Consider the following 15,418-nt stretch of genomic DNA (forward strand, 5'->3'; position numbering starts at 1 on the left):
ACCTTAGCCTTTTGAGGGTGCGTTTTCTTTGCCTATTTTTTTTTTTAAAAAAAAGTTAATGTTATATTATGTCATGTCTAATACAAACAGAAGTAGTTCCAAGGCCACAGAGCCCACATATAGACACATAGGAGTAGTGATAGACCACTACCAGGTATGGGCTCGTTGGGTCCATACCGGGGGTAAAAATATAATTTTGCGTAATAATTCCTATGCTGTAAAAAACTAGTCTCTCTCCTCTTAATAACAATATTCAACTCCATAATAACTGTATAGAAATCAACCATAACAGTACACAAATCAATAATAACAGTATACAAGTCAATAATAACAGTATACAGGTTGATAATAGCTGAGCACCGACAACCAGTTATCATCGTCAACTTCGACCGAACTCTGAACTTTCATAAGTGATGCGGCCAATTGCTGCTTTGGCGAAGAAGCGAGTAGCAGAAACACGGTCGCTAGAAACACTAGAAGCTGATGAAGTATTGAAAGTTGTAAAAGCCAAAAATTGAAAAGGAAATTGGGGAAAATTGAAAATCAAATTTGAAAAATTGAAAGTGAAATTGAGGAAAAGGCCAAAAGGGGAAGAGAGAGAAAGAGGAGGGTCTACACTTAGCAACATAGAAGAGAAGAGGGGAAGAGGAGCTGCAACCCAGAAGAGAAGAGGGGAAGAGAGAGAAAGTGAATTTTTCTTTTTTTATAAATATTATTTTTTTATTATGGTATGGGCTTCCCACTATCCATACCTGGTAGTGGTCTATAGTTACTCGACACATGAGGTGATACAGGATTGAAAATCAAATTTGAAAAATTGAAAGTGAAATTGAGGAAAAGGCCAAAAGGGGAAGAGAGAGAAAGAGGAGGGTCTGCACTTAGCAACATAGAAGAGAAGTTTTATACAGGATTGTGAGGGATAATTGTCTGCACACATGAGTAGTGATCAGAGTAGGGCATGCTGTGACAAAAGGTTGTTATACAGTAGATTGTTTTCATATTATGTGAATGATGTTTATGCTATATATAAGACACAGTATAACCTTGTAATTTGCAAAGAATTTAGAAAGCTTTAGCTAACTTTAGAATTTTAATTGATGTCAGTTTTTTTATTTTTCTTAGCAAATATGATAAGCTAATTATTTAATTTTTCCAAAAAAAAAAAATAAAAAATAAAAAATATCAACTTAGACACTACAAAGTCTAAAATCACCTATTCCGGAGTAGCAAACTCCAATACTTTTTAGGCATTAATCATCTAATTTCTCATATGAGATACTATTTCACTGCTTGCACATATGGCCAAAAACGACATTCTTCTTAATAACAGACAATTATCCCTCACAATCCTGTATCACCTCACCAAATCAGATCACATCAGAACAAAATACAAATCATAATAATATACTTATGTACAGTATACACAATAAATCTATACTAATATATTAAAAGGCGTTTCTAAAAACGTCTCTATGCCACGTAGACCCCCTCACTACGCCACGTCACTAACTCAACATCTTATTATGCCGTGTCATCTACTCAATTTCTCAATATGCCACGTCACCCGCACTACCAACGGTACTCCATGTTGTATCAACTATATTAAAAAAAATATATATATCGATGAGATGGTTCGAACACTTGATCTATTTGAGGAGGTGTTATTGTTTAACCAACTAGACTAATAGCCAATTATGTTTTAATATTGCACACTAAATAACATTATACAATAAAGAATTGAAAATATGTACTACATACTATTAAATGCTTTTAAAAAATAATAATTGCACAACGATAAAAAGTAGTATCTTAGGGCAATGCCCGGACTACTCACTAGTTAACATTGAAAAGCTACATTACTAGGGAGTTACAACTATCATGGCACTTCAATATTATTTTCACAGCACATCACACGTCCAATTGTGAAACCCGAATGTTATGGGTCCAGCCCATGCCTCGATAAAATGTATTTTACTTTTTGGCCCCTTTATTTGGCCCAAGTTTATAACATTTTACTTGTTTGGGTAAGTCCAATTTAGAATTTAAGATCTGTTCTGTTCAGCTTTATTTGAGTTCAGTTCAATTCAGTTTAACTCTAATCACTTAAGTTAAGTTAAGTTCAGTTCAATTTAGTTTAGTTCAGTTCAGCTCCAATCAGTTCACTTCAATTCAGTTCAGTTTAGCTCAATTCAATAAATCAAAACAGGTCTTTAATTTGGTGGCTTCTTGAGCAAGTCTTGTGTTAGCTACCCTTAGAGGAAACAAGGGTAGTAAGTGTGAGCAAGCAGCAGTGAGAACACAAACAAAAATTATAAACAGAGAGTTTTGATGAGAGTTTCCTTTTTTAGCTTTTTAGGGCAGCTTTCAGAAAATTATTCACAGCAAAAAAAATTTATCGTTGGATCGTGGTCAAATTTGAACAGCTTGTATAGTTGTGTCCCGACATTAAGAGCTTCATTTAAAATAGTCGGATTATCGTTTTAAGCTCTGCTTTTGTCATAGTTGTTGCTATTAGAGACCCAGTTTTCTTGGGGGGAATTCTACATCATTTGTTCTCTATTTTTAATCTTTTATTGTTTGGTTATTGTTGATGGATTGTGAATCCTTTGTATACTGATTAGAGGTTCTCTTCTTCCTCTCTATTTTTCAAGTATAGGGTGAACTCCTCAAACGGTCTCGTGGTTTTTATCATTTACGTCGAAGGGGTTTTCCACGTATTATTCATGTGTATTGTTTACTACTCCCTTCATTTTTAAATACTTGCGCAACTTTTCTTTTCCGGTCGTTTTTAAACAATTACTTGGAAAACTTTTATAATATTTAATTAATTTCTTTCACCTAATGAACCTACCATTAATCATATTTTATTAGTTTCATGTTCTATCTCCTCCAATTCTCTCCATTACTTTTGCTTTTTACAATTTTTATTCACCAACCTACCCCACTACCTCCATATTTTATTACTTTCTCCGATTTCTCCTAAACTCCGCGCATGAAGAAATAGAGTAAGTATTTAGAAACGGAGAGAGTATTTTATTTTTCCTACTATCATTGTTGGTTTACATTATTGTTGTTTTAATGTAGTAATGTTGAGGTGTGTCTAGTGTGTGACATTCTGAGGCCCTGTTCTACTATTAATGTTATTATTATTATTATTATTATTATTATTATTATTATTATTATTATTATTATTATTATTATTATTATTATTATTATTATTATTATTATTAATGTTGTTGTTATTATTATTATTACTATTATTGTTATTATTAATAATACTATTATTAATGTTATTATTATTATTATTATTATTATTATTATTATTATTATTATTATTATTATTATTATTATTATTATTATTATTATTATTATTATTATTATTATTATTATTACTATTACTACTACTACTACTACTATTAAGTGCATATACCGGTAATTTAGGTGAGTGAAAACATAAATATATGTATACCATATTTAACATATGTTAATAGTAGAAAGATAAAAGACAACGGTTTACTTATATTTATGTCACAAAAATTTTAAAATAAAATGATTTAATGAGTAATAATGATTTTACTTATAAATTTGTCTTAATTATATATTTTTTAACCCTAAAAATAATAATGATATACAAAGTACTACTTGAAAACAACCTTTTTTTTGTTAATTCTTAAATTGTTTGGAAATATTTGAAAAATAATTCAACTCAATGAACTAACAATCAATACCCACATACATAAAATGTTTCTACACATTGTGGTTCTAATATCAAATGTTTATAAAAGAAATTGTTATTATTATTATTTATTTATTTGAAAGAATTGTATAATTATTAGAAATTATTAATTAATAATATTATTAAATATTAATTTTTAATAGTTTGAATTATTAAATATTAATAATGATAACTATTATTATTAATTATTATTATGATTAATAAATATTCATTATTATTAATATTAGTAATTATTAAAATTATTTTTAATATTAATAATTATTATAATTATTCAAAATAATAAATTATTATCATCAATACAATATTAATTATTATTATTATTATTGAATATTAATTATTATTATTGTTATTATTAATTATTATTAGAAAATAAAGCAAAGCAGATTACTTTCGAGCAGAGCAGAGCAGCTCTAAAGAACGAGGCCTGAGTGGCGTAATGATTCCTTTCCGATCCATAAAACTAATCGAAACTATACAACTAAACTTTTGCCTTCAACTTTGTGTTCAATAAAAAAAATTACTAGCAATTTAGCAAAATAAACAATATCTGGTCCATGACGACTCTCAAGCATTCTCCTACAGGTTCATAGAGTTGAGTATACTACCATCTATCTAACAATATACTTACATGATAAACTTCATTATAAAACTAATTGCAACAAGTCAGATCAATATACCACATGATAATTTTGTTTTGTTATATATAAATTACAAAATACAGTTAAAGTTTTATAAGTTTGACCATATATATGATAAACAGTGCATGTTCTGTGTGGCTGGCCACACCACACGGTGTAGCCAGTTGACACACACCAAAATAGTAACCGAGTAATTCCTGACTGAATAACCTCTAATTGACTGAGTAACCCTTAATCAAATAGCCCTTGATCGACCGAGTATCCCCTGATCAAGTAACCCCGATTACACGGTGTGATCTGCCACGTATAAGGGTCTGTTCTGATACAATTATTTTCAGTTCAGCTCTAATAAGTTCAGTTCAGTTCAGCTCAGCTCTAATAAATCCAGTTCAGTTTAGCTCTAATAAATTCAGTTCAGCTCCTAATTTCCTTCTCTTATAAAATATTTATTACAATTCAGCTCTAATAAGTTCAGTTTAGTTCAGTTCAGTCAATTAGAAGAGGCCCTACAACTTTGTTAATGATAAATGAGAGATTAAAAAAAAATCCGAATAGAGTATTTGTGTTTAACAGTATCGCAATATCCTAATTTATATTTCAACGTAAGTCATGAATTAAATCGTAGTACTTAGTCTTTTTTTTTTTTTTAGAAAAATTGTACTCCCTCTGTTTTTTATTTTTTTATTTTTTTTATTTTACATAAGCTAGAATTACTATTTTCTTCCATTTTTTTTTTAAGTTGGAGTACTATTTTTGGAAATCTCTTACAATTTAATAATAATCCCTCTGTCCCTTATTGATAGTCCTTTATGGACAAACGGGAATTAATAAACATGAACAAAGTAGATAAAGTACTTTGAAAAAATTAGTTTTCACTGGGTATGCAAAAAAAGTAGGGGGAAAAAGTAATAAAGTACATGGAAAAGACAAATTTACATGGAAATGTTAAATTTGCACAAATACTGTTGCAAACTGGAGGAAATTTCGATAAAAAATTGATATTAATGGTACTTGAAAAAAGCAAATGAGACTATTAATTTGAAACATAAAATTGGCCATAAGAGATTATTATTAAGGGACGGAGGGAGTATATCTTTACTCACTAATGCCCCCACTCTTTCTTACTTTATTATTTCTCATTCTTTCATTGGTCTCCACTCCCTTTCACACCCCTAAACTTTTCAATAAAATAATAACTTTTTACCCACTAACATCTTATTTTATATATTAAACCTCTTAAAATATCGTGCAACTCATCTCTAGCCTATAAAAATATAGAGGGAGTAGTACTTAGTTCGTAAAACTTATAATAATAATCAGTGCCCATTACTATATATTACTTCCCTCCGTTTTTAAATATTTGCTCCATTTCTCCATGTGCGGAGTTTTAGGAGAAATTGAAAAAAGTAATAAAATATGATGGTAGTGGTGTTGGTGGAAGAATAAAATATTGTAAAAACCCAAAAGTAGTGGAGAGAATTGAAGGAGAGAGAATATGTTATTAATATTGTTGGGTCCACTTGGTAGGAGAAATTAATTAAATATTATAAAAGCTTTCCAAATAAGGAAATAGAACAAGTATTTAAAAACAGTCGAAAAAGGAAAATGGAGCAAATATTTAAAAACGGAGGGAGTATTATACTTCCTCAATTTCGTTATAATAATTGCAACAATTTGATCGGCACATATGTCGATGCTTAATTTTGACCTAATATGTGTAATTATACATTACTAAGAAGTAAAAAAATATAATAATCTAATAAAAATACATAAAGACTCATCTAAAAATATAGGGAAAATACACTTAAATCCCAACTATGGGCGATTTACCTACAATAATCCCAACTATTGATTATTCTACAATAATCCTAACTCTTAGGTCAGTTTTTCCTCCAGCAGTCCCAAATCGGTCAACAAAAGTCAACAACCTATTATTTTAGGTTGTGACTGGTTCAAAAAAAGAAAAAAAAAACAGAAAACAAAAAAAAAACATTCTGGCAGCCACCATTCCAGCCCTAACCACCACCTCATGCCACAACCCTAAAACACCACCTTCTCCAGCCACCCAAGCCAGAAATGACTCCCACGACCAGTCGCACCCCCGAAACCGGCAAAAACACCTAACCCTTGCCCGTGAAACCACCAGCAGCCCCAAATTACACCAAAATAACCGAGATAAATGCTTGAGAAAGTCCCTTGAATTTGTCTGGGAGCCTTTTGCTAGAAACCGCCATCAACCCTTCGCCGAACCTATTAGCTGGAGAAGGTGGTGTTTCAGGGTGGGTATTCGTCAACGTGGGTGTTCGTGAGAATTCGGTGGGTATTCGTGGGTGTTCGTGAGAATTCGGTGGTTGTTCGTCAGTGTTCATCAGCGTGGGTGCTTGTGGGTGTTCGTCAGCGGAGGAGAGAGAAAGAGGCACGAGAAGGAGAGAGAAGGGAGTTTTGTGGGTGGTTGCGAACATCAGCGTGGGGCTGCGCTGCTGCGGTTGGTCGAATGGGGTAGGTGAATAGTCGAGGCGATGGAGCCGTGGTGTGTAGGCGATGGAGCCGTGGTGTTGGGCGAAGAAAAAGGGTTGAGCCGCCATGGCCTAGGGTTTCATGGAGGGTGTAAGGTAGCCGGAGGGATGAGGGGGTGGCTGGGATGACTTTTGATTTTTTTTTTTTTTTTTTTTTTAATATTAAGCCAATCATGTGCTGACATGTGACATTAAAAAAAAAAAGTTTACCCTTTTAGCAGGTAACCGGTTTTTGGGACTGCTGAAGGAAAACTCACCTAATAGTTAAAATTATTAGAAAATAAACGCTAGTTGGGATTATTGTAGGTAAATCGCCTATATTTGGGATTATTAAAGTGTATTTTTCCAAAAATATATTACATGACAATGTATATATGTTTTTTTTAATGATTTCAATAAAAAAATATATAGAGTTAAAATATAAATATAAATACTACAAAGTTAAAGTGTTGCGATAATTACAAAATGGATTGAAAATAAACTAATAACAATCATGAATCATGATGAATCGATGATGATAGTAATTTGTACAACAATGCATTAACAATCTTTAAAAAGATACTTGGCTCCACTACATATCAAACAAATCAATATTCAATATTCAATATTCAATATCTACTTCAATTTACTTTCGTCAATTAAACCCCAACATTTATATTTTATCCTTAGGAACCAAACTACCAAACCCCATATCCTCTAATAAATTTAATCCACCTTCAATCAACCAAAACCAAATATCTCTTCAGCAGGGAAAATTCTAAATCATCTATGAGATTTTCTTAACAAACATATCATTGCATTGTCGATTTGTCATTAGATTAACGTCAAATACTTTATAATGATAATAAATAATTGGAAAATACAAGTAATTAGTAACTCTAAATAAAAAAAAAATATATTAGAAAATTAAGTAAACAAAATTTAAATTAAACAAAATATATATGAAAACTTTTATATCCACGCGGTTTACAATTTTTAGGGTAACTTTTTGCCTTTTTTGGGTAACTTTTAGCTAAATTTTAGGATAAATTTTTGCCTTTTGGGTATCTTTAAACATAATACAATTTTATATAAATAGACAACAAGAAAAGTTTTATAAAGGTATTTTAATTACATTCAATCACTAATAATTGATTTTTAGTCATTTAAAATGTGATTCTTTACTAATAAAGAGTATATAATTTTTATTTGTATAGGGTTACTTTTATACATATTTGGGTACTTTTTTTCATTTCAAAGGTAACTTTTGATCACTTTATAATGAATGTACAATAATTATTGTACAACAAATTTATATATACTTTGAAAGAAAACAACGATTTATTTAGAAAAAATAATTTTAGTTTACTAAAAAAAAAATTATCAAGCTGAAAACAACATGACTTATGGAGTAATAGTCTTAAGCAAATAGCAAGATTTGTTTAACAAAGATTTTAAATTAATCATGTAATACCAAAACATGCGTCAAAAAAAAAAAAAAATGTAATACCAAAACAATGTGTTTTCCCCATGTTGCCCCTAACATAACATTAGACACAAACTGATAAAAGGAATATAAAAAATACCTGTACAATTTCAACATTAGGAAAGCAAGCTTTAAACCTCAGAGCAACCTCCTTTACAAGTGGCGCACCACCGCAGCTAACGGTTTCAAGGGAGCTCAGATCATATTTCTTAGCCAATTCCGATTTTTCCAGCGCCACCACTAACGGTGGCGAAACCGGTATGAAACTAATCTTGTACCTCTCCACCGTCTCCAACATCTTCTCGAAATCGAATTTCGTCATTAAAACTTAAGTCTCTGCCAGTACTCCTGCTTTGACAAACATAAAGAATCCGAAGGTAGGGAACATTGGCAGAAAAAACAGATTAATTGTTTTATTTTTCTTCTCTTTCTCTTCCAGTAATGTTGTGAAATTGATTCAAAATTAGTTATTATTTAGAATTGTTAGTGTACGTGGGTTTATCATATTTCAATAATTTTAGGAGTCTAATTAAGTGGATTATTACGAATTAGTCAAAGATTACATTGTGGGTGTTAGCGGGTCAGTTTGTTAGTACTTTGTTAGTGGAAAATGGCATTAGCCGTTAGTGGAGTATGAGTTCCTATTATTTAGGAGTTTAAGTTATCAATTTGTTAGTATTAGTCTTATATATATCTTTTGTATTTTCCGTGAAATCGTGAATTAGTGTGTGAAATGAATCATATTTAGTTGCTTTCTATTATCTTCTCTTTAAAATATGTCTTCGACCTTTTCATATTATTAAGTTTTAGCTTCAACATGGTATCAGAGCCGATGGTTCAATCCTAGGACTTATTAAAAGAGTCGTGAGTGAAACAAAGAAGAGTCGTGAGTAAAAAAAAAAAATGTCGTGAGTGTCGTGAGATTGTTTTTAAGTGAAACCAAAAGGTTAAGTCGTATTTTATTTTTATTAGTACAGATTGTTGTAGTATTTTTTGTGGGTAAGTTTTTTTGAGTAAGTATGGCAACCAATGGTTCAAATGCAAATACACAACCCTTAATTCCAATTTTCAAAGGTGAAAAATATCATCTTTGGAGTATCAAAATGCAAATAATGTTCAAATCTCAAGAGTTGTGGGATATTCTCGAGTGTGGGTATGTAGAACCGACGGAGTCGTCGACGGAGACAAATCAAAAGTTGCGTGAAAATCGCAAAAGGGATGCAAAGGCATTGTTTTTTATTCAATCAGGAGTAGATGATGATATTTTCCCTAGAATTTCATCTGCAAAGACATCCAAGCAGGCATGGGATATCCTAAAAACTGAGTATAGGGGTGATAGTAAGGTAATATCTGTTAAATTACAAAACCTTCGTCGTAATTTTGAGTCACTATTAATGAAAGAAAAAGAGTCGGTGCAAGAATAATTGTCTAGAGTATCAAATATTGTTAACCAAATGAGATCATTTGGTGAAAATATTAGTGATCAAACTGTTGTGTGTAAGGTGTTAAGGAGTTTAAACCCTAATTTCAATCATGTTGTTGCGGCAATTGAAGAGTCTAAAGACCTGTCTAATTATAGTTTTGATGAATTAATGGGTTCCCTTATAGCTCATGAAGATAGAATTTCAAAGTCTCATGAGAATGAAGGAGATGAAAAAGCCTTTCAAGTTGAAGGACAAATGTCAAATGGAAGGTATTATGAGGGTAGTCGAGGTCGTGATGGAAGTGGTCGTGGTTATGGTCGAGGTAGTCGTGGTCTAGGTCAAGGTCGTGAAGAAAGTGGTGGTCGTGGTCGGGGTCGTTCATCAATGAGTAGTGTTCAATGCTACTATTGCAAGAGGTATGGGCATAAAGAAGACCGTTGTTGGGATAAACAAAGAGATGAGCAAGTTGGTGATCAAAGCAAGCAAAGCAACTATGCTCAAAAGGTCGAAGAGGAAGAGACTAAGCTCTTCTAAACATAGTGTCGTGGTTGGGTTGTGAAAGTCGGGGTTGATCGAGGTACCTTGCAATGTCGAGTTCATTAAAAGTGTCGAGTTAAGATTTGTCGAGTTCATTAAAAGGTCCGAGTTCAAGTTATTGTAATATGTCGTTGGAGTTAGTTGCAATGTTTAACAATTGTCTGCCACTTTTGAATCAAGGGGGAATGTTGTGAAATTGATTCAAAAGTTAGTTATTATTTAGAATTGTTAGTGTACGTGGGTTTATCATATTTCAATAATTTTAGGAGTCTAATTGAGTGGATTATTATGAATTAGTCAAAGATTACATTGTGGGTGTTAGTGGGTCAGTTTGTTAGTACTTTGTTAGTGGAGAATGGCATTAGCCATTAGTGGAGTATGAGTTCCTATTATTTAGGAGTTTAAGTTATCAATTTGTTAGTATTAGTCTTATATACTCCCTCCGTTTCATATTACTCGCAACAATTACCAAAAATGGTCGTTTCACATTACTTGCAACAAACTTTTTTTTTCCCCTCTTATAGTAAGTTTTTTTATGTTATTGTACAAAATTACTGTAGACACCCATTTGTGTCTCCCCAAAACCAAACCCAGTGATGAGTACCTTTCACGTCGAATCATAATCGAATGAAGCGAAAGTGTGAAAAGTCTAGTGTTGCGGAAAGTTTTTATTTCTTTTCTCTTTTCTCTGTTTTTGAAAACTTTATTTTAAGAAAACAGCCAATCCAGTTTGGTTGGTCCATGATATGGGTCCAATAGTGGTGTAGTTGGATGGGGCTTGCAAAGACCTTTCCAAATTCCGATGAATATTGAGGAAGTTATGGCCAATTTACTAAACTGGGCCCGGTTTGAGCTTTATGTACGACCCAATGATCTTGGGGAGGGCCTAATATGATTTATCATTCCTAATGCAATTAGGAATGGTTTTAGTCTTCTAGAATCTTCTAGAAGGTTCTTTTCATTCCTAATTCAATTAGCATTGATAAGTTGACTTTGTTGACTTTTCAGAGTTGTAATTAAAATCAAATAGCATTTTCGAAGAAATTATATTATTTTATCCTCTAGTACGGTAAAACTTATCGGATTTTCGAAAACGCGTTAAAATCAAGCTTGGCGTCCAACACCAGGCCTTGGCGCCTGGAACCAGGCTTGGCGCCTGGCGCTAGCCATCGGCGCCTGGCGCTAGTGCTGGTGCCTGGCGCCAGCTAGCCAGGGTTGGTGCCAGCTCTGTTTCCTGAGCGTCAGACTCTGTTTTGTTAATTTATCTTTTTTGGCTGATTTTTTCTATAAATAACGTATTAAAACTCTGTTTCATTCATCATTGATCATCTACATCTATTATTCACCATTCATTCACTAATTCTCCTTATTCACATGTTTTCCTCAACAATTAGTTTTAATTAGCATTCTTTCATTCATCTCCCTCATTCATCTTTCCTCTAAACTTTGGTTTTTCTTATACAAAATTCCGCATTCGCAAGATCTAGAAACACCTAGCCATATTCGAAGTTGCCTTCGTCCTAGATGTGAAAGGTTTAATTTCTGAGGGTTTGGTCCCAAATCTCTCTTTCAATTATTTAATTTAATTGTTTGTTTATTATTTTCCTTGAAGTTACTAACGTGTGTATTTTGTTATTAGAAAAGAGGTACGAAGCATCCAAGTAAGTACTTTAATTGATTAATTGATATTATGATGTAGAAATCATGTTTACATTGTTATTATGATATTCCTAGTATCATGTCTAGGGTATTTTTAATATTAAATATGATTCATGCGATGCTTCCTATGTTCTTCCTAATATTTATGATTGTTAGTATCATGTTAGGGTTAAAGATTTGATTTTTATTGCTTAGTGACATGCTAGGGTTTGTTATTAATCTTGTTAGTATCATGCCTAGGATCTTGCTATTATTATTATGCTTTAATATTAACATGAACATGATTATGATTATAATCGTTATAATTTATGATTATGAATATTATTATTATTATTATTATTATTATTATTATTATTATTATTATTTTGATGATAATTATTTTATTTATGATGATATTATTATTATTATTATTATTATTATTATTATTATTATTATTATTTTGATGATAATTATTTTATTTATGATGATATTATTATTATTATTATTATTATTATTATTATTATTATTATTATTATTATTATTATTATTATTCATGATATTGATTATTTATTCTTTGTTGCTTGATACATTATTCTTTATTGCTTGATCACGCCTTTTATGCATGTTTAAAGGGAATTTGGTACTTGTAATCACGCTTAATAAGATAATTAATAATCTTGTTTAGGTTTAATATGATTATAATTCAAGTGATCGCCAATAATAGATTTATTTGTGCATTAAATTCAACCAACATAGATTAAACAGGTTTAGGGTTAATCCTAATGATTGCATGTTAATTAAAAAGCGCACATGAATACGATCAGAATAAAGTAGAGGCCTATTATTAGGGCAGGTTCAATCTCTTTTAGGTTGGATTTGTACCTTCATCCCCGAACCCTTATTTGGTTCATGACCTTATGGAGTTGACGATCTCTTGGATCGTTAAAGGGTGTAACCTTCACCTCGTGAATGGTTTACAAGTTCCTTAAAAACTTGTTGGCGACTCTTTTGCTCTATCTTCTTCCCTTTTGGACGCCACCGTACTTTAGTGTATGATCACAGTAGGGTTCAAGCTAGTGGGATTTAAAGGCTTGAAATTATTCCCTACAGTTTTTTGGCAACTCCACTGGGGAGGATTTCTATTTTAATTCCTGAATTTGTTTCGGCAATGATTTAGAATGAGTGGATGAGACTCGAAAAGTTCTAAGTATTTCATGTGCGTAATTTTGATTAACGTTATCGTCATATGCATAAAAAGGATCTCATTGGAAAGACCATCCGTAATGAGTCAAAAACATAGGATTTTACACGTAGGAAATTTGAGGAATGTCTTTCACAACTAGGACTGAAATAACACCGCGCGAAACTGGAAGATTTTATCGAGCACAGAAAGCTGCTGAAGCATGTGGGAAGTAGCGTCAGGGGCCAGAGCTTGGCGCCACACTTTTAGCCGTAGCGCCAGACGCCAGTATTGGCGCCAGGCGCTACAGTTAAAAGTTGGCGCCAGTCTCTGTTTGTTGGCGCCAATTTCCCCCAATACCGAGCCAGAAATATGCGTTCTAATTTCGACCGGTTTTTCGTATTGTTTGCTCAATCCTACTTCCTGATTGAATTTTTTTCTCACTTTTCTGAAACCCATATGTGTTCTACATATGGACATAACCCTCTGGGAATTCATGCTCCATCTACCCGATTGAACGCTCCGTGCAACAAAGGGTACATCCGAGATGTTGAATTCACCAAACCATGGAAGCGAGTTTTTTCTAAAACTCGCGGTGTCCCATCCACTCGCGCCAACCCTTCACGGTTAGGCTTCCGCGCGGTGCATCTGGACAATTAACCATGGACCCTCTTTGACTAAACCATATCCCGAACTTTAGAGAACTAGAGCCATGGTTAGGTTGCGAACGCATTGCATCATATTGTGCCTACTTGACTAATTGTGCATTATTTGTTGTGCATATATATTCTATGTTTCTCTTAACCGTTTGTTGACTTGTGTTGAGATTAAATAAATTAATGACTTAAAGAACTTTGCCTAATTAATTAATTAATTAATTATTTAATTTGAGTCAATAAAGTCTAATTTTTTTTAATCGGAATTGACCTAGTACGACTTTAGGCATACCCCAGTTGACTAATAACACCGAAAACAGTCCCAGAACGAAGCTCCAATATTAGCGCCAAGGTCTGAGCTGTAGCGCCACACTATGAAGTGTAGCGCCTGACGACAGCTCTGTCGTCTGGCGCCAAGCTCCATGGTGTGACGCCAGTCCTGTCGTTTGGCCGACAGTTCGGATTATTGGTCGAGTCATCGCCTAATGTCTAATTAACCAGTTTGCTAATTAATTCGGTTAATTTTCGCTGTCAATAACACCTTGTTGAGTCATTAATCGAGTCTTAGTCACATAGTCTAGCCACATGGTCATGACACGAGTCTTAACGTACCATCTACACTCACTAGTCTTAGCACACACTTTGAGCACATGTCACCTTGACCATGTCTTAGGTTCATGCATGAGTCGGTCTTTCCTTCATTTGAGTTGGGGGTACATTCTACTCCTAATTCTTCATATCCCTCCATCTAAATCTTCATCACATTCTATTCCAATCTTTCTTCACTTCCTCCATCCATTGCATGTTGAATAAAGTGAGTCAAATAATTAACAATAAGTATCCCCAAATTCCTTTTCCACAGTACTTGGTCAAGGAAAGAAGGGCGATTAATCAAGGACAACCTCTTTATTCAGGTCTCGCTTTTTGATCAACCGATTCGTCAAAAGAGGAAGGCTAAGAAGATAATGGCAACTCAAGAAGAAGTCAATGATCTTAAGAACCAATTGGCTACTATGACTGAGACACTGAAGCTTCTCACACTTAAGGTCGATGATCCCGTGAAGCAACAACAGATGGATCTCATGCAAGAGAGTCTAAGCAAGCTATCTAGTGACTATAAATTTCAGGGCATGAGTTCACAAGGGGTCTTGCTGGACAAGGAACTTCTTCCGCATAAGTTCAACGCCACTGACATCCCTAAATTCAAGGCAACAGATAACCCTTACTTCCATCTAAGAGCTTTTGAAACTATAATGAGCATTAAGGGTATCGATAAGAAGGTTTTCCCCTCTCTGTTCCCACTATCTCTTGAAACCGTTTGCCAACAATGGTTCTTCTCCCTTGACAAGGAGAAAACCTCTACCTGGGAATCGATAGTGAACGCTTTCGTTGATAGGTACAAGTGCAATATCCAAGTTGAAACCGACCATAGACAACTTGAGATGCTAAGACAAAAAGAGAATGAAGGCTTTACTTCTTTCTTTAATAAATGGAGGGAAACTTCCGCCAAGATGATTGAGGTCCCCACCGAAAAGGAGTCTGTGAGGATGTTTATCAAGAATCTCCAAGAAAAGTATTCAAAGCACTTAAAATATCAACACAACTTGAATACTTTCAAGGCCGTTTAT

At 33.1% G+C, this 15,418-nt stretch overlaps 1 protein-coding gene and 1 pseudogene across 1 annotated transcript; one reads left to right on the forward strand and one right to left on the reverse strand.

The window, feature by feature from the left end:
• Positions 1–8,797, reverse strand: part of LOC145574570 (4-coumarate--CoA ligase-like 9) — a 30,443-nt pseudogene extending 21,646 nt beyond the window's left edge.
• A 577-nt stretch (positions 8,798–9,374) lies between these two features.
• LOC145574579 (uncharacterized) lies at positions 9,375–10,313 on the forward strand. Its single transcript, XM_081632408.1, has 2 exons — positions 9,375–9,698; positions 9,858–10,313. Exons 1-2 carry the CDS (start codon positions 9,375–9,377, stop codon positions 10,311–10,313), a joined length of 780 nt encoding a protein of 259 aa, XP_081488534.1.
• Positions 10,314–15,418: the final 5,105 nt, after the last annotated feature.

Source organism: Chenopodium album, chromosome 2 (assembly GCF_948465745.1).
Source record: "Chenopodium album chromosome 2, dcCheAlbu1.1, whole genome shotgun sequence".
Classification (NCBI taxonomy): Eukaryota; Viridiplantae; Streptophyta; class Magnoliopsida; order Caryophyllales; family Amaranthaceae; genus Chenopodium; species Chenopodium album.

What these genes read in the sequence shown, in the direction of transcription:
- LOC145574579 (XM_081632408.1), top strand. Translation starts at nt 9,375, where the DNA reads ATGGCAACCAATGGTTCAAATGCAAATACACAACCCTTAATTCCAATT. An exon ending in AGTATAGGGGTGATAGTAAG is followed by an intron (nt 9,699 to 9,857) that starts GTAATATCTGTT and finishes GTTGTGTGTAAG; the next exon opens with GTGTTAAGGAGTTTAAACCC.